The sequence below is a fragment of the Tamandua tetradactyla genome, chromosome 15 (assembly GCF_023851605.1).
Source record: "Tamandua tetradactyla isolate mTamTet1 chromosome 15, mTamTet1.pri, whole genome shotgun sequence".
Classification (NCBI taxonomy): Eukaryota; Metazoa; Chordata; class Mammalia; order Pilosa; family Myrmecophagidae; genus Tamandua; species Tamandua tetradactyla.
The window spans coordinates 31,830,301-31,848,875 of NC_135341.1; the positions used below are offsets into that span (position 1 = coordinate 31,830,301).

At 40.7% G+C, this 18,575-nt stretch overlaps 1 protein-coding gene and 1 pseudogene across 7 annotated transcripts in view; one reads left to right on the forward strand and one right to left on the reverse strand.

Moving 5' to 3' along the window:
• The window catches only part of CACNA1D (calcium voltage-gated channel subunit alpha1 D), a 413,019-nt gene that overhangs the window by 173,322 nt on the left and 221,122 nt on the right, over positions 1-18,575 (reverse strand). For 5 of the 7 annotated variants that reach the window (XM_077128982.1, XM_077128983.1, XM_077128981.1 and 2 more), the window contains exon 4: positions 6,854-6,993. In XM_077128982.1, the coding sequence (XP_076985097.1) occupies positions 6,854-6,993 (140 nt within the window). Of the gene's footprint in view, positions 1-6,853; positions 6,994-7,134; positions 7,965-9,026; positions 9,440-18,575 lie in introns of those variants that run through there. The other 2 variants (XM_077128985.1, XM_077128986.1) reach the window with 2 other exon arrangements.
• LOC143657726 (ATP-dependent (S)-NAD(P)H-hydrate dehydratase pseudogene) overlaps positions 13,961-18,575 on the forward strand; it is a 51,331-nt pseudogene continuing 46,716 nt past the window's right edge.

Sequence of the window (18,575 nt, forward strand, 5' to 3'; positions counted from 1 at the left end):
GCAATGAAGAGTTGGTGCAAGTATATGCACGGGTTGGGGGCTCTATGCTGCTGCCTGTGAGCATGGGGTGCAGGCTGCAGGGTTGCAGAGGTGCAGTGCAGGGGCCGTGGAGGTGGGGTGCAGCTCAGGCAGACCCTGGAGCACCAGAGGAGGGTGTGGCGTGGGAGAAGGGGGAGGCAGGGTACGGGTGCCCACTTGCAGGGCAGAGTCCATGTAGCACAGATGCACACAAATGTCCCTGCCAGGTGTGGGAGAAGGGCACTTGTGCCATGGGGTGGGGCAAGGGTGCACGTGTAAGGGGCAGGGGTGTTGGGGTGCAGGGGTCAAGAGGTCAGGGCACAGATATGTGCGTGCCTGGCAGGGAGGATGTGACTGTGCCAGTGTGCATGGGTTTAGTGGGTAGAGAACTGGTATGCATGAGCGCAGAGCTCAGGGGCAGTGGGGTGGGACTGTGCTTGAATGGACTGGGGGCGGGTGTGGCCCAGATGCATGTGTCAGTGATTACCCAGAGCTGAGCGAGCACGATGTGCATGGGCACGTGCACCTGCATGTGTCTAGGTGGCCAGAATCTGATGTACGAGGTAGAGCTCAGGGTGGGCTGGGCGGGGCTCAGCGACTGTATGGGCTGGGTGTGGGTGTGGCCCAGGTATGAAGGTGAGCACCTGCAGCCTGGATGCACTGGTGACTGCCTGCAGGGGGCAGGGAGCAGAAGTGGGGGTTGAGGTCTGGACATGGGTACTTGGATCTCAGAGAGGGCACAGCGAGACCATGCCCTTGCACAGGAGAGGTGGGTCAGGCTGGGACAGGGTGGGGGTGTGGGTGGGAATGAGCAGGGAGGAGAGACGGGATGAGGGGGTGGTTGGACTGTGATGGGACTATGAGTGACCGGCTTCAGGTGTGTGGGGTGTCGGAGGAGACATGGGTCGCAGGGCGGGGGCAGGGGTGGAGGCGGTGCCTGCGAGGGTAGTACTTTTAAGAAATATGGTTTTGCTTACTTCTTCATCTTTATCTCCCTGCCTGTGCACTCCCGACAGCTCTGGGTCTCCATTTGGAAAAGGGTGCGCTAGGCTGTGTGCACTAGCTAGAAGGTCTCAGGTTCTCTGCATCTCAGTTCTTTTGCTTTTTCAACCAAGGCCTCTCTATGTGGTATTGAAGACACTCCAGGTCACTTACACCCTGGAATCGCTCTCCCAATCATTCTTCTGTCACTTCTCTAGCTCTTTTGGGGAGTTTCTTGATGATTCTGATTCAATCTCTTTACTTGTGATTGATTTGTTGAGATTTTCTATTTCTTCTTGGGTCAATGTTGGTTGTTCATGCCTTTCTAGCAAGTCATTCATCTCACTTACATTGTCTAATTTATTAGTATATAGTTGTTAACAGTACCCTCTTATTACCTTCATTTCTGCAGGCTCAATAGTTATGCTTCCTCTTCCATTTCTAGTTTTATTAATTTGCATCTTTCTCTCTCTCTCTTTTTTTTTTTTTCGGTCAACCTACATAAGGGTCCATCAGTTTTACTGATTTTCTCAAAGAACCAACTTCTGGTGGCTTTGTTGAATTTCTCATTTTCATATTCTCAATTTAATTTATTTCTGCTCTTTGTTACTTCTTTCCTTTTGTTTGCTTTTGAGTTAGCTTGCTGTTTTTTTCTCTAGTTCTTCCACGTAAACATTTAATTTCTGTTCTTTCTTTTTTATTATAGGCATTTAAGGCAATAAATTTCCCTCTCAGCACTGCCTTTGCTGAATCCCATAAATTTTGATACGTTGTGGTTCCATCTTCATTTGCCTCAAGATATTTACTGATGTCTCTTTTAATTTCTTCCTTGATCCACTGGTTGTTTAAGACTATTATTTAAATTTGTGAATTTTCTGGCCCTCTGCCTATTACTGATTTCCAACTTCATTCCATTATGATGCAAGAAAATGTTCTGTATGATTTCAGTTTTTTTTAATTTATTGAGACTTGCTTTGTGTCCCAGCATATGGTCTATCCTTGAGAATGATCCATGAACACTTGAGAAAAATGTGTATCCTGCTTTTGTACGGTGTAATGTTCTGTAAATGTCTGTTAAGTCTAGTTCATTTGTTGCATTATTCAAATCTCTGTTTCCTTATTGATCCTCTGTCTAGACGTTCTATCCATTGATGAGAGCAGGGAATTGAAGTCCCCAACTATTATGGTAGAGGTGTCTACCTCTCCCTTCAGTGTTGTCAGTGTTTGCCTCATGTATTTTGGAGCATGCTGGCTTGGTGCATAAATATTTATGATTGTTATGTTTTCTTTTGAATTGCTCCTTCTATTAGTACATAGGGTCTTTCTTTGCCTCTTTTAATTGTTTTACATTTGAAGTCTAATTTGTTGGCTATTAGTATGGCTACTCCTGTTCCTTTCTGATTGTTGTTTGCACGAAATATCTTATCCCAACCTTTCACTTTCAACGTATTTTTGTCCTTGGGTCTAAAGTGAGTCTCCTGGAAGCAGTACACAGATGGGTCCTGTTTTTTAGAGAAGTAAAGGAAGAAAGGAAGGAAAAAGAAGGAAAGGAAAAGGAAAAGGAAAAGAAAAGCCACCACTCTCTCAGTTTTTGCTTACTGTTCTGGTTTTGGTAATAAGAACAAGATCTAAAGGCAACTGCTAAGGACTCTGAGGACATGGCAGAAGGCTACCCCTAAACCCTTTGAGTGCTCTGCCTTCCCACCATCTCCAAGATTCAAAGATAATTTTTATTCTGACACTGCCGTGAAAACACATGCAATCAACTATAGGACTGCGTATTTCATCTTCAACAAAAAGGATTATCTCAGAGACCAATGAAAAGTATTAGACCAAGCTCTCTGAGGCACCAGCTACTAATGATATTTCTTAAATAACTTTGGAAGCGTACCACTGGACAGAATCAAGATTTCCAGAATTCTAGTGAAGAGGCAGATAGGTTAACAAGGTTGCTAATACAAGAACAAGTAAAACAAGAATTAAGTACCTAGAATTAAATGAACTGATAAAGAAATATTGTAGTTCTGTTTAGATTAATGCTGGTGCTTTACTATGCTATTTTCTAGACACCTTATTCTTTTCCCTACCTATAACTCATGAAACACTCATCTTTATCTCCCGGCCTGAACAATCCAGAATTTGGAAACTCATCGAATACTGTTATCTTTGCGGCAATATAATTATTCACATAGATATTATCAGAATCTGTCCTCCGTCATAACAGGAAATAAAAGGAGACACTGGTAATTAAAAAAAATTTCATATGGAAGGAAAATTGGCCCCAAATAGCCAAACACATGTTGAGAAATAAGAACAAAGTTGGAAGATTCATACTTCCCAATTTCAAAACTTATTACAAATTAACAGTAACCAAAATAATGTGGGAGTGGCACAAAGACAGATTATAGATACATGGAATAGAATTGAGAGTTCAGAAACAAAATCACATTATCTATGCTCAAATGACTTTCAATGAGGATGCCAAGTCCACTCAGCGGGGAAAGACTAGACTCTTCAACATATACTGGGAAAACTGGATATCCACATGCAAAAGAATGGACCCTACCTCATACCAAATACAAAAATTAACTCAAAGTAGATGAATAATCTAAATATAAGTGCTTAAATTACATAAAAGAAGAAAACAGAGGGTAATGTCATCAGGAATATATTAGGCAATGGATTCTTAGACCTTACACCAAAAGCTCAAGCAACAAAAGGAAAAAGGAGAAAAACTGGATCTCATCAAAATGAAAAACTTGGGCAAAGAACATTTATCAAGAAGGTGAAAAGACAAACACAGAACAGGAGAAAATATTTGGAAACCATATGTGCTGGTTTGAAGCTGGTTCTCTACACTGGAAAAGTTATATTCTTCTAATCCAATACTGTGGGGGCAGACCTAGGGGTGGGTGGGACCTTTCAATTAGATTATTTCCATGGAGATGTGATTCCACCCACTCAAGGTGGGCCTTAATTAGTTTTACTGAAGTCCTTAAAAGAGCTTATGAAAGAGAGAGAGAGCTCAAAGCCAACAGAAAGCAGAAAGATGAAACCAGGACACAGACGTTTGGAGATGCTAAGTTAAAAGATGAAATTCAGAGTTCTCCCCAGAGAAGCCAAATGAGAAAGCTCAGAGAGAAGGCCACTGGAACCAGGAGTTGAAAGCAATGAAACCCAGAACCAAAGGGCCAGTAGAGGTTGCCACGTGCCTTCCCACATGACAGAGAGACCCAGACACAATCAGCCTTTCTTGTGTGGGATATCTCCTTGTTGGTGCCTTCATTTGGACATTTTCATGGCCTCAGAATTGTACATTTGTAACTTAATAAATCCTCTTTGTAAAAGTCAATCCATTTCTGGTATACTACATTCTGGCAGCTTTAGCAAACCCTAACACTGTGTATCTGAGAAGGGTTTAATATCCAGAATATATAAATAGTAGCTACAACTCAATAACAAGAAGACAAATAACCCAATTAAAAAATGGGCAAAGGACCGAAATGACACTTCTCCAAAAACACACAAATAGCCAACAAGCATAGGAAAAGATGTTCAACATAGTTAGCCGTTAGGGAAGTGCAAATAAAAACCAAATGAGTTATCACTTCATGCCCACCAGTATGGTTATTATTAATAGAAAAAAAAAGAGAGAAAAGAACAAGTATTGGCAAGATTGAAGAAAAATAGGAACCATAAGACATTGTTAGTGGGAATGTAAAATGATGCAGCCACTGTGGAAAATGGTTTGGCAGTTATTCAGAAAGTTAAGAACAGAATTAACACGTGATCCAGCAACCCCACCTTCTAGGTATATATCCAAAAGAACTCGAACAGATATTTGTATACCATGTTCACAGAAGCTTTATTCACAGTAGCCAAAAAGTGAAAGCAGCTCAACTGTTCATCAACAGATGAAAGGATAAACAAAATGTAACATATGCATACAATGGAATTTATATAGCCTTATAAAGGCATGAAACTTAAAGACATCAATTAAGTGAAGTAAGCTAAACACAAAAGAACTACTGTATGATTTCACTTACTTGAAATAACTAGAATATGCAAATTCATGGAGAGAGAAAACAAATTACTGGTTACCAGAGGTGGGCTAGAGGAGGAATAGGATATTCCCCTATAGAGTTTTAATTTCGGGTTATGAAAATGTTTAGGTAATGGATGGTGGTGACGGTAGCACCACATTGTGAATGCAATTAATACTACTGAATAGTATGCTTGGAAGTGGTTGAGATGGGAAATTTTATGTCATATATATGTTACCACAATTTAAAAAGAATACGACATCAGATAAAATTCTTTATCAATGTGACATAAAAAAGCAGGCAGTGAACCAGATTTGGTCTGCAGGACAGTCTGACAACACATGCTCTTGAATTTACAATATACATCTTTAACTGACCACAGAGTACCTTCCAGTAATACTGTATCACTCCCTCTACTGTATGAGAACTCTTCAATAGAATGTGACTAGTGCCCTGTTTCTGTCATTTGTGCTACTGTTGTCATATATTTTACTTCTAACAGAAGCCAAAAACCTCATCATACATTGTTATTATTTTGCTTTAAATGATCAATTGTCTCTAAAGAGAATTTAAAATGAGAAAACATGTTTTTGTATTTACTCATATATGTCCCCTTTCTGGTACTCTTCATTTCTTTGGTGTAGATTCAAATTTCTATCTGGTATCATTTTCCTTCAGCCTGAAGAATTTCCTTTAATGTATCTTGATGGGCAGTTCTACTGTTGATGAATTCTCTCAGGTTTGGTTTGAATGAAAAAAATTTTCATTTTGAGTTCAATTTTGAAATATATTTTCATTGAATAAGAATCCTAGGTTGCAATTTTCCTGAAGTACTTTAAGATGCCTCTTGAATATCTTCTGGCTTGCTAACGAGAAGTCTGTAATACCTTTTTTCTCTGTCTGCTTTTAAGAGTTTCCTTTTACCTTTGGTTGTTAAAAATTTTATGATGATGTAACCTTGGTGTGATTTTTCTTCATGCCTATTTTGCTTGGGCTTCACTGAGTGTCTCGGATTTGTGAGTATATTTTTTTCATCATATTTGGAAAATTTGGGACCATTATATTGGCAATTTTTTTTTATCTCTCTTCTCTTTCTGGGACTTAAAATACACGTTAGACTACTTGATATTGCTCCAGAAGTAACTGAGGTGCTGTAGATTTTTTCTCCATCATTATTTTTCCTATTATTGCTATGTCTTCAAGTTCCCCGATTTTTTTTCCTTCTATTGCCTAACCTGCTGTTAAGCCAATTCAATGAATTTTTCATTTCAGATATTATATTTTTCAGATCTCAAAGTTTCATTTGTTTTTTTTTTTTTCTGTCTTATTTCATTTCACGTCAGATATCTGGCATTAAATTTTGTTATTTAAAATGGGATAGTAGCATGCCGGAGTATTTCCCACAAGACAGCAGAAAAAATGTATAGCCTTGCTCAAGGAATTTTAAATACCAGAGTACACCATCATGCACGTTTTGTTACTCCTTCCTTCCTTCCTCCTTCTTCCCTCCCACCCTTCTTCTTCTTCCTTCCACTTAACAAAGTGCAAAGTATTGAAAGCGCTGCTCATTTGACTCTTATCAGTGACAGAACTGACCTATTTGTGGAGCTGAACACATTGCTGAAGAGGGGAAAACAATCTCTGCCGAGAGATTAATAGCAACATCACCGGTCTTAAAAGAACTCCTGGCAGGTTTCTGCTGTGCTCACGAGCATAAAAGAGGAGCCATATTTCCTCAAACGCTGTGTTAACTATTTTCCCCCAGTGCCCATTTTCCAAATAAACATTTCCCCAAAATAGAAGTGACTTACCCTACTATTACTATAACAAAATCCAGTAAATTCCATCCATTCCTAACATAAGCATTAGGATGTAGCAATAATCCGTATGCTATAATCTTCAAAAAGGTCTCGACTGTAAAAATAATCAGGAAGGCATATTCTACTTTTTCCTGCAATGAGAAATAATGAAACAAAAAAAAGGAAGAAAAAGAAGAAAAGAAAAGAGAGAGATATTAAATCAACATCTCAGAGATCTAAGCATTTTTCTCTAAGCAAAGTTTTATTATGAAAAATGAACAATTATACTGCACCTGGGACAGGAAGGCATTTTAATTCTAGTACTGAATTTCTCATAAGCAACTAAGTATGAAACACTTTTCATTCCAATCCTGAATGATTGCATTTTGCCACCTGCTCTGATGCATGTGCAATGAGTCTGCCTAGGACATAATGAACAGGTTTGTTACTTGCACACATTTGCAAAACACAGCATGTTTTCTTCCTGAGATTGCTAAATCAGGTCGAGAAAAATACAAGGGTGCAACACAGATTCCAACAGTGGCTCTGAACAGAATGTCCTTTGGGAGAAATGAAGATACATCGGTTCTGACCCTTTCTTCCTCTTGGATTTATGTCTGACTTGTAAGTCACAGTCAGCTTTGTCACACAGCAACAAGGTGACCCTGAGCAAGTTCCTCTTCTTATCTAGACATAAGTTTCCTTATCTGCACAGTAAGGAGTTGAATTCAGGTTGGCAAACAGATTGCCTGCTTGTGGTCATGCCACCTCTCCACAGCCAGCACGGCTCCTTGATCACCATGCATCTTCTCAGGGACCTAGACTCAGCCTAGCAGTTATCTCCATTAGATTGTCATACACCCCCAGGCTACATGAGTTTTAGAACCTTTCCAGTTCCAACTCAGGCAACTCCATAAGCTATGGAAAACACATCAATCAGCAGTCTAAAAATTTTGACTCTTCCTCTTTGGTAAAGGTTTCTTTACAGCTTCAGTTTCAATAGAAATATGGACTAACTAGGTATGTAATTAATTTCACAGGGAGAATTCCTTGGCAAAGAAACTACTTAATAACAAAATGAAATCCAATATGATATGAGTCATAAAGTCCTCTACCACTTTTAATTAACAATAATATTAATTCTACTCTGTAGTACCTGAGAAAAGTTGCCAATACTTTAGGGAAATGGAAGGTACAGAATTCACTTAAGATATATAGTTCAAGGGGTCAAATATATTTGAATCAGGAAATATTAGTGACACCTCTTTTGCATGACAGGCACTTTACCAGGAGCTGGAATCAGAAAAACATCCTTACTGTGGCCCTTGTGCTTGAAAAGTTTAGTCTGGGGTGGGTTGGGGGGTGTCAAATGTGCACACAGAGGATGTCCTAAGAGTCCCAAGGGGGTTAAATGGTAAAGAACAATTCTGTGTTTTGAGCCCTCTAAAGAGGCCAAAGGGATTTGTTAGTTCATGTTTTCCCATGTCCTTCCTTTTCACAAATGATTACAAAACCAGAAGAAGGGATTTTGCTGTGTTATATATGACTGCTATTTTAGGCATGTTTCTATTAATGCAATTCATGTGGTTTTTTGTTTAAGGAATTTTAAGTTTCCAAAGACAAAAAACACTTTTAAAAATAGGCATTTTAGGATAAGTTCTACAGTCTGACCCCCTGCAAAACTGTCACCTGCTCTTTGTTTGCAGTAGCTCCAATGCACTTTAGGTTTAAATATCAATTCTGCCTAAGCCACCCCAGAGCTAGCCCTCTCCTGCCACCTCTAAGTGCCTGGAGTATCCCCGGCTGAACCTCTCCATCTTGCTACTGTATCTTTCCTCTTTACCACCAGGGGAGCCATCCAGTCATTCTAGTCTATCTCAGCCTCCATTCCCATTCTCCACTCCTCACTTGGTCAGGCCCAAAAGGTGAGGTCATCAGATCCCAGAGCACTCTGTCACTTCTAAACTCAACGGCTCCTGTCACTTCTAAACCTTCCCTCCAGAGCTCCCTTTAATTAGTTTCACAGCCATTTAATAAATTCTTTTTCTGTGTGAGTTAGCCAGAGTCGTTGTGCTTATAATTTTAAAAGACCAGCCCATCCCCAACCTTTATACTCATACGTCCTCCACCCCTTCAATTAGGTTTTAGTCTTCGCCTGGCTCATCTTCTGCCCCAGGAAACTCACCTGGCTGCCAAGATGTCCCATGGCCATCACATTACTCCCTTCACACAGTCAGGCCCTCCAGGCTGGGTAGAGATGCTATAATGTGCTTTAAGGACAGTGAGTATAACCCTGTTATACTATACAACAGACCTGCAAGTATCCTTTGTTTAATTTCTCCATTTTCTGTAAATTTCACAAGAGCAGGGCCCTGTCTTTCTGGCCACTGCCACATCCCCATATGGAGTGCTCCCCCAGAGCAGGCACACAATAACTATACGTTGGATGAATAATCATATATTCACACTACTGTGGATAATCTTAAGCAATAGGGATGAGAGATCCAGAGAGGCTTCAATGAGACAGTGACATTAATTCTGAAAGGTAAAACAGAAAGTAATCCTGTCACTTTAACTAGAAGCAAAAATCCCTGAAAATACCAATCCACTGTGCTCAAATTAGACCCTGATTCCAAATGTGGACCAACAATATGTTTTTGAGACTAAGAGTTCTAAGGGAACCAGATAAGCTAAAAGCAGCACACTGACTTTACAATTCCTCTTCCCTTTTTATCCCTTCTGTTTTATTTACTAGGCCAAACCAAAAAAGAAAAGGCTTTCATTGCCATCAATATGCATAGCAGTTACATCCCTACGTCAAGACAGCACTATACTTCACAGTAGAAAAACAAGCAGAGAACAGAGAGTACGCCTATCAAACACAGCTTATTTTTCTTTTTTGGCTTTTATTTACATGTAATTATGCCATAATAATACAAGGGCTATTGGTATAGCTAAATTGTTTAGGGTTCTTTGCTCACTCCCCCATCCTCCTTCTTGCCCTCTTTCTCCTCCTTTTTAAAAATTTGGTTTCTCTTTCCAAAATCTTTAGTGAAGTACCTGATGGAATTGATTATAAAAAGAAATAAACCTTGCTTTAACCAGCTCTGCTAGTGACACCACTGCCTTCCTCCCACTACGTGGGACATGACACCTAGGGATAAAAGTTTTCCTGGTGGCATGGGAGATGATCCCCAGGGACGAGCCTGGCCCTGGCACCATGGGATCAACAATGCCATCCTGACCAAAAAGGGGGAAAGAAGTGTAACAAATAAGATATCAGTGGCTGAGAGAGTTCAAATAGAGTCAAGAGGTTACATTGGAGGTCACTCTTATGCATGCCTCAGTTAGACATTGCTACCTATCATAACTTGTCAACCCCCAAACAAAACCATTCCTGCCAATCCTAAAGGACACCTAGGACATTATATAAGAGTCTGTAAAGGCTCCAAGCACCAAAGTAACTCTCCAAAACCTACAACCTCCAGATGGGTCCCTGGACCAGAAAAGTCCTGAAATGCAGGGAGGGTAGCCCTTCCAGAACATCAATTAGTTCCATCTCCCTATCCCATATGATCAATAGCCCCTTCCAACTTGAAAAAGTTAGAATGGGAATAGCCCAAATACCCTTAAAGAGTGGGAGAAAGATCAAACGTGATGGTGGAGTTATACAGAGAAGGTGGGGTTTAACAAATGAGTATGAGTGCTGAATCATTCATTATACTGATAGTTCTTTTAGCCTCCAGTATCTTACAATAGCTAGATATAGAAACATAAAATTGTGGAATTGTAACCCAAATCAAACTCTGAAATCTATTCTACAACTAATTGTTGCGATGTACTTTGAAATTTATTGCTTTTATGTGCATACGTTATTTAAAGAGGAGAAGTATAACAGAGAAGATAGGATTTAACAAATGAGTATGACTACTGAATCATTATATTGATATTTCTGTTGGTCTCCAGTGTCTTGGAACAGTTAGAAGAAAAAACAAAAATCATGGAACTGTAATCCATACCAAACTTTAAAATCTGTTCTATAACTACTTGTTAAAATGCACTTGGAAATTTATTACTTTTTTGTATATATGTTATATTTCACAATAAAAAATTTTTAAATAAAACCTTGCTTTAATGTGATTCTTGATTTCAAGATTCTACTACAAGGCAAACTGATCACTGTCTGATTAACAGAACAGAATAGTTTGCCTAGAAGCCAGTGCCATCCTATTTCCTAGTGTTGCCACTGAAACAGACTTCTGTGAAACAAGTACACTTCCACATTGAGCAAATGTAGGGTTTGGAAAAATCTTACAAAACAACATAATCAGGGAAAGTGAAGGCAATCGTTTGCTTTACAAAAGGATTGTTCATTTGAGAAAAGAATCCTGAATTAGTAATATGAAAATGGAGGAAAAACAAAGTCAGGTTGCTAACTGGGCAAGATGGGAATGTGCACCCAGCTGAAAGAGCCTGGTAAGATGTGGGATAGGGAAGACACCTAGGTCTATGGCCAAGATGGACAAGGGCAAATAGGAAGAAACAACTGCAAGAGTCAAAGAATGTGGTGGTTAAAAGAGAGGCATCAGGAACCCTTAAGAACCAGATGTAAAATGAGGAATCGCTTCTATATGAGCCCTGGACAGGGGCTGTACCTTAAAAGCCTCACCTCAGGCTAAATAAAAAGAGCAAATGATTCCGGCCTCTCAATCTCACTCCATTTGCCAAGCTAGAGGCATGTGCTGCTGGGCTGGCACCACCCACCAGCAGGAATTTCTTCTCACTGGCAGGAAAGCTTGGGTTGGCAAGTTTCCTTTTAAGTAACCATGAATTCCTCCTAACCAGAGATTTATGTGTGGGTGAAAGGAGCGCACAAGGCTCCAAGCGACCAGAGAAATAAAGGCTCAAAATCTAATTCTGAATCCTCATTAATCTTTGTTAAAATTTCACCAAACAAGAGAGTCTAAATACCAAGAGCCTCTAAACCATTCAGTTCCATATACAACCTTGAGAAACAGAAACCCCGTCAACTAGCAGGGGGTGGGAGAAACAATTGTACTTGAATCCTTAATTGTACTTGGTTCCTTCCTCTTTATTCTCAGTGATCCTTCTACCAGTGCTGTGGTATGAACATTCGCCCACCTGCCTCTCTATCCATCCATCCGTCACTGAGCATCTGGGTTCTCCTTAGTAGAACCTCATCCTTATCCTTATAGAGCTCCCAGCCTGCTGTGGAAGGTCAACAAAGGCTTGATGCAGCCAAGTACGACTCATCTCTTTTCTTTCGCTCATCCACCCACACAGGCCCATAGGAATGGCTTTCCTGGCAGTAGCTGTTCCCTTTCTACCCATCCACCTCCTCATATAGCCCTTCTGTGCCACATCATACTGTGAGGGCTCTCTGTCAGTAGGAATCACTAGTCTTTGCAACTCCAGCATCTCAGACCACGTCAGCACACATAAGGTACTCAGTAGGCACTAATAGGAGGTAGAGAAGAAGAATGGGAGGGAATAAAGCAACAAAGCTAGACATAAAAAAGAGTTATGAATTGTGATGATAGTATATATATCAAAAAGCAAACCAGTTTGGTATGTATCTTTCTAAGTTGCCTTAAATCCTTTCTAGAATAAACCTGGTAGTAAGAAAATGGTGAAACTGCTGAGGAAATAGCTGATCTTAACATATCATCTGACCAGCTTTTTCAATCCCAACTTTAGTCCCCTGGTTAAGGTCCTCATCCTCCTCTAGCTTCCTCTTCCAACTGTCCTACTTCTCTTCTGTGACAGCCCTCCACTTCAGATCATGGGCCAACCTGGGGTATGCCACACATGCTGGATGCTTTTCCACCTTCATGCCTCTGCCCATCTGCTTCACCAACCTAGCATGCCTGCCCCCATGTATGTAAACATCCCTCTTCACACAGTTAAGCACACAATTCTGTGATATGGGGCTAATAATCAGCACACCATGGTTGAATAGAAAGCACACAGGGCTTGGAGCCATAATATCTGTTTTCTGCTAGCCCCAGCTTAACACTGATTCATTCTGTTGCTCTAGTCCACAGTGGAATCTATCTCTTTTTCCAGAACTGTTGTTCCTGCCTCATTTTTCATCAGACAAAGATCTACTTAGCCTTCAAGACTCAACTTGAATGATAATTTCCAAATAAAACCTTTGTTGACTTCCCAAACAAAATTAGAGACCACTGATAAATTCTGCAAACATAGATCTAGACACAGTGGAAATTTTAAGTTTTTAAAGTTAGCTCTTCAATATTTGTCTCAACCAATAATTGATCATTTCTAAGGTCAGAGTCCATTTCTATTCCCTGTATCATGGTATTCTCAAGGTTTGCCATAAAAATAAGTACTCAATGTTCATAAATCAATAAATAAATGCATCAAATTAAAGTTTTTGACCAAGCATTATTGAACATCCTTTCCTGCTAAGAAATTCTATTATACAAGGGCCTCCTTGATTTTGCCCTGTTGCAAGAAAACTTCCATGATTAAATGCCAGTGAAAAACCTCCTAACAACCTTCTCTCTAATGCTGTCCTCTTTGCTCAAGAAGGTAGACCAGGGGTATTCCAGCCAGAAAGAGAATCACACACAAAGGCTGACTATACAAAGCAATAAGAGGTTTGTAGTGGATGGAGCACAAGATATGAGGGATGGGTGAGAAAAAACAGGTGATACTACAGGGGCAGACTTGAAGGAAACCATGAAGGCCTCAAATGCCATGCTTTGGCTCCAGTTCTCATCTGTAAAATGAGCCAGATGATCTCTTTCAGCTGTAAAACTGCAATTCTCAATGACCTGATGAGCAAAGTCCAAATACAAACTCACTGGTGAGGTTCTATAAGGGCCATGAGATTGCCAGGAAGACAGTCAACCAAGAGACTCAAGGGGCAAGAGCAGGTGTTGTTTCTTCGGGTGGCTGGGCCACCTGAGGTCACTGCAGAGTGGCACATTCAGACCAGGTTTACTGAGAAATGCTCACACTCTCTGCCTTATACATTTCAGGAGACAAATTCAGGGAACCATGGGACTACTATTACATGTCTTCAAAAAGCCAATTCAACCTCTAGTAAAACTCTGGCTGGTGAACCATGGGACGATGACCAGTAGGCAGGACTATGCTCAGACCTGCCTGGATGTAAACAGAAGTAATTCTTTCCCCCTGCAGGTATTAATGAAGCATTTCTAAGAGGGCCTCCAGTGAATAGTTTATCCCAGATTTACATTAATAAACTGGCTAGAATAGTCAATTTGCCTTCATCTTTCTTTACTTGTTTTAAAAGTACACATTTTAGATGGTATTTGTGTCCCCTGCATCAAATTCTAGTCTCTACAACTATGCAACCTTGCTTAGTCTCTCTGATTCTTAGCTTCCTCATCTATAAAACAGAGATGATCATCTTTGCTCTGCCTACCAAAGTTATGGTGATACGATCAGATTAAGGGAAAAGTTAGAAAGAGCTCTGCAAACTGTAAAATATTTCATAATCAAAGGATCATCACTTTGGCATGAAGGCTTATCTAGAATGAGGACACTGAGGCAAGATAGCTCTCCCAGACCCGGTGAAGCAGGAAACGTCTTCTCTCTGTGAGCAGAGTCCTAGTAAGAAGATTTGGAACTTCTCCAAGAAGGTTTCTCCTGAGATCCCACATTAGTCCAATGATTCCAATGACTGACCAACAGGCAGGTCAGGACCTCCACCCAGCATGTCATAAAGAACATGTCTAGAGATGACAAACGAAAGAGGCCAATAAGGGTGTCCTGACCAATGGATCTGTGGAGACCAGCTTCAAAGATATTCAGACTGAGGGAAGAGGAGCAGCATCATTCCTGAGGTCTGAGAGTCTGATGGGGAACTCTCTCTGGTTTGAGTCCCAAAATAGTGTCTAGATGTAGCTTCCTCACTCACCAGCATAGTAGAAGCAGCTGCTGCTTTACTCAAATACTCAAAGTTGGGTAACTGTGGTCTTTGTCACTCAGCACAACACCCTAACTTTCCTCCAGGTATTCCTTTCTTACTCTCAGTCCAGGTACTACAGGAGTATGCATATGGCCTAGGTTACTGTTATGCCAAGGATAGGCATATGACCCCACCCCAGCCAAACAGGATCAATGAGAGCTCATCTTGAGATTTTCATTTCAGCAACAAGATAGGAAGTTCTGTCATAGCCTGAACTTCGTCTGAGAGGCTATAATCCGGAAGTTTCTAGATGGGACATGAAAGGGAAGGACCAACACCAAGGCAAGCCAAGTCCCCCAACTGGGAAGAGACTGAGACAGAGACAGTCAAATTCAGACAGAGGCAAGCTCTTGGCCTTGCTGTCACTGAAGGTGTCACTTGATCAAGCTAAGTCTGAATCCAAAATCTCCCCACACCTTGGGGTTTTTTCAGGTTCAAAATCGAACAAATTAAACTGCAACAGGAGCCCTAGCTAATACACTGGTTCATACTGGGTACATGGGACTGTCAATTCCCTTGGAAATGGGTGTTATAGTTGGCAGAAAATCCCTTCTTCACCCATCTTCACCTCTAAAGTTCTGCCTATCAAGCTTGGCAGTTTAGGTACCCTATTTCAATTGAATTCAATAACATTTTCTGGGTATCTACTCGGTACTAGGTACGGTCCTAAGTACCAAAGACTCAACAATGATTCAGACACTGTTCATGTCCTTAAGGAAACAGAAGATGCACATATAAAAATTTCAAGACAAAGCAGACAACTATCAAAGATTAAGCAGGGTCCTGGGGCTCTCCTGTGGGGAAACAGAGAAACTAATTGTACCTAGAGTATTTGGGGAAGCTTCTTTAAAAGCACAGGACTATATCATTTCTAAATTTCTTCATCTGACATCCCAATGTCTACATTCTACCTACCAATAACTAACAATGCCTGTTATAGCACCACCATGTGCAAGCCCACTGCCCTACCTGGTTTGCCTTCCTCCTCCACATTTTCCTCTGCTCCAGTCCATCAGTTCCCACAAGGTCTCCCATATACATCATACTCACTAGAACCTCTGCTCCTTGGGATTGCTCTTCTCTATGACTGAAAGTTCTTCTGGTTATTTATCTAAATCCTGCTCCACCCTTTTAAGGGAAGAGTAGGGAGTTTCATTTTCTTTAAGCATTATTTGGACCCCTCTTTTGAAAGCATGATGTGCTTAGGAGAATAGACAAATGATCACCACATGCCTGCTGCCTCTGCTCTCCACCCATTCATTTAGCAGACGTCACTCACCACTTATCAGTCAATACTCTTTTCTACTGTGCCCTACCGTAGCTTCACGTGTTGCTCCAGTCAGGCATCATCCATTGACTGGAGAAGGTATACAAGTTGAAACTGTTCGCCATACCAGAGTTAAAAGTTGTCCTACATGTTTTCATATTTAATCATGAAAGTAAATTATATCAACAAACATTTGTTGAGTATCAACTATACACAAGGACATGAAAGAGAACAAAAGAAGATCAAGGTACTGTCTGTTTCTTGGATCTCTTAGTCTAGTTTGGAAGATGAATCTATTGATATGTTGTCTTGTATTATTTGTAGATAGGGTCTTAAAGGCAAGAGTCACTTCATCTCTCTTTGCAGGATCCCCTCATAGTACCAAACATATAACTTAGTCTCAATATATACCAGGTTGCCACCATCCACACCAAAGGAAAAACAAAGCCATGTTCCCAAGTCTGCATTTCTATGTACCAAGACCAGAGATCTTGCTACACCATCAGACAGCCCAGAATTTCATTTCACCATTTCCTACTGAGAATTACAAAGTTCTGCTATCTCCCTAAACCATGTCAGGCTTTATATTCCATCCTGAGAGCTAAGATCAAGTTAGATAGCAATCAAGTCTTGTCATCTTACATGGGGCTGGTCACAGTAGCAGGCTTTCTTCCTGGGAATCTATGGGACCCATGCCATGTGACAAATGTCAAACACCCTTTATCTTAGAAAAGAACTTCTTTCTTAGAATTGGTGAGTGTGGTAGTTAGATTCAGGTGTCAACTTCGCTAGGTGAAGGTGTCTAGTTCTATCACTGTGGACATAAGCCAATGGCATCTGAACCTCATCTGTTCCTGATTACATCTGCAGTCAGCTAGGAGGCGTGCCTGCTGCAATGAATGATGTTTGACTTAATTGGCTGGTGCTTAAATGAGAAACTCAACATAATACAGCCAAAGCAGCTCAGCATACCTCATCTCAGCACTTGCACCTCAGTCCAGGACTTTGGAGATGCAGAAAGAAATCACCCGGGGGAAAGTTGTTGGAACCCAGAGGCCTAGAGAGAAGGCCAGCAGAGATCACCCTGTGCCTTCCCATGTAAGAAAGAACCTCAGTTGAAAGTTAACTGCCTTTTCTCTGAAGAACTAACGAAATAAATCCCCTTTTATTAAAAGCCAATTGTCTCTGGTGTATTGCATTCTGGCAGCTAGCAAACTAGAACAGTTAGTTTACATGATACAAGCCAAATGTTCCAACACATCTACATCTGTGCCAGTTTGAATCTGTGGAGTACCCCAGAAAAGCCATGTCCTTTAATTCTCATTCAATATTGCTGGATGGGAGCTTTTTGATTATCCATGAAGATGTAAATCACCACAATTGTGGGTGGTAACTTCTGATTAGATTGTTTCCGCTGAGGTGCGTCTCTATCCATTCAAGGTGGGGTTGCTTCCTGGAGCCCTTAAGAGGGAACCATTTTGAAAAAAAGCTTTAGAGCCACAAGAACCCATGCAACCAGATACCTTTGGAGATGAAGGAAAACGCCCAGGGGAGTCTCATGAAACAAGAAGCCTGGAGAGTAACCTAGCAGATCTCACCATGTTCGTCATTGCCTTTCCAGTTGAGAAAGAAACCCCGAACGTCACTGGCCTTCTTGAACCAAGTCATCTTTCCCTGAATCCTGAGACTGGATATTTCTTCAGTCTTGCTGTAACTTGGGCTTTTTCACGGGCTTAGAACTATAAACTAGCAACTTAATAAATTCCCCTTTTTAAAAGCTGTTCTGTTTCTGGGATATCGCATTCCAGCAGCTTGCAAACTAGAATATTCTTGGCTGAAAAGTGAGAAATGAGCAATCATTTCAAAATGGCAGGAATCAGTTTAAACATTTTCATTTTGACAAGAAGGGAATGTTTCCTTTGCTTCAATAACAGATCTAAAGAAAAGCTTTACAAATAGGCATGTTGTTAAACTAACATCTGAATTATAAATGAAACCTCATTTTGTTTCACTGATGCTCACTCTTATTCCTGTAAACTTACTTGCACACCTACATACAGCAAATGGGGTTTAATGAAACACTTTGGAATCTCTTATATCAGTCAATTATCCAAGCTACAGTGTAAAATCGGCAGAAAAGTGATTATTATTTACATTTCATATATGAGGTTCACCGACATTGAGCTATTTCTGGTCACAGTCAACAGGAACAATTAAGAACAGCAACAGTGCACTCTGATTTAAAGAGACCTGAGGACATCTACCTCATGGAAAAAGCCACAACTCCACCCTAACCCCACACCTGTCAAATCACACCTGGGATTCTACCCTGTCTCACCTAAGTCAAACCAAGATGATATCAGCCATGTGAAGGACCCCTGAGAAAGTCAGAGTCATCTAGCCACCTTCCACTGAGCAGTGGAGTCACCCTGTCATAGCCACTAACCGTAAATGTATCTGTACCCTGGGGAGGAGGCAGCTCCCAT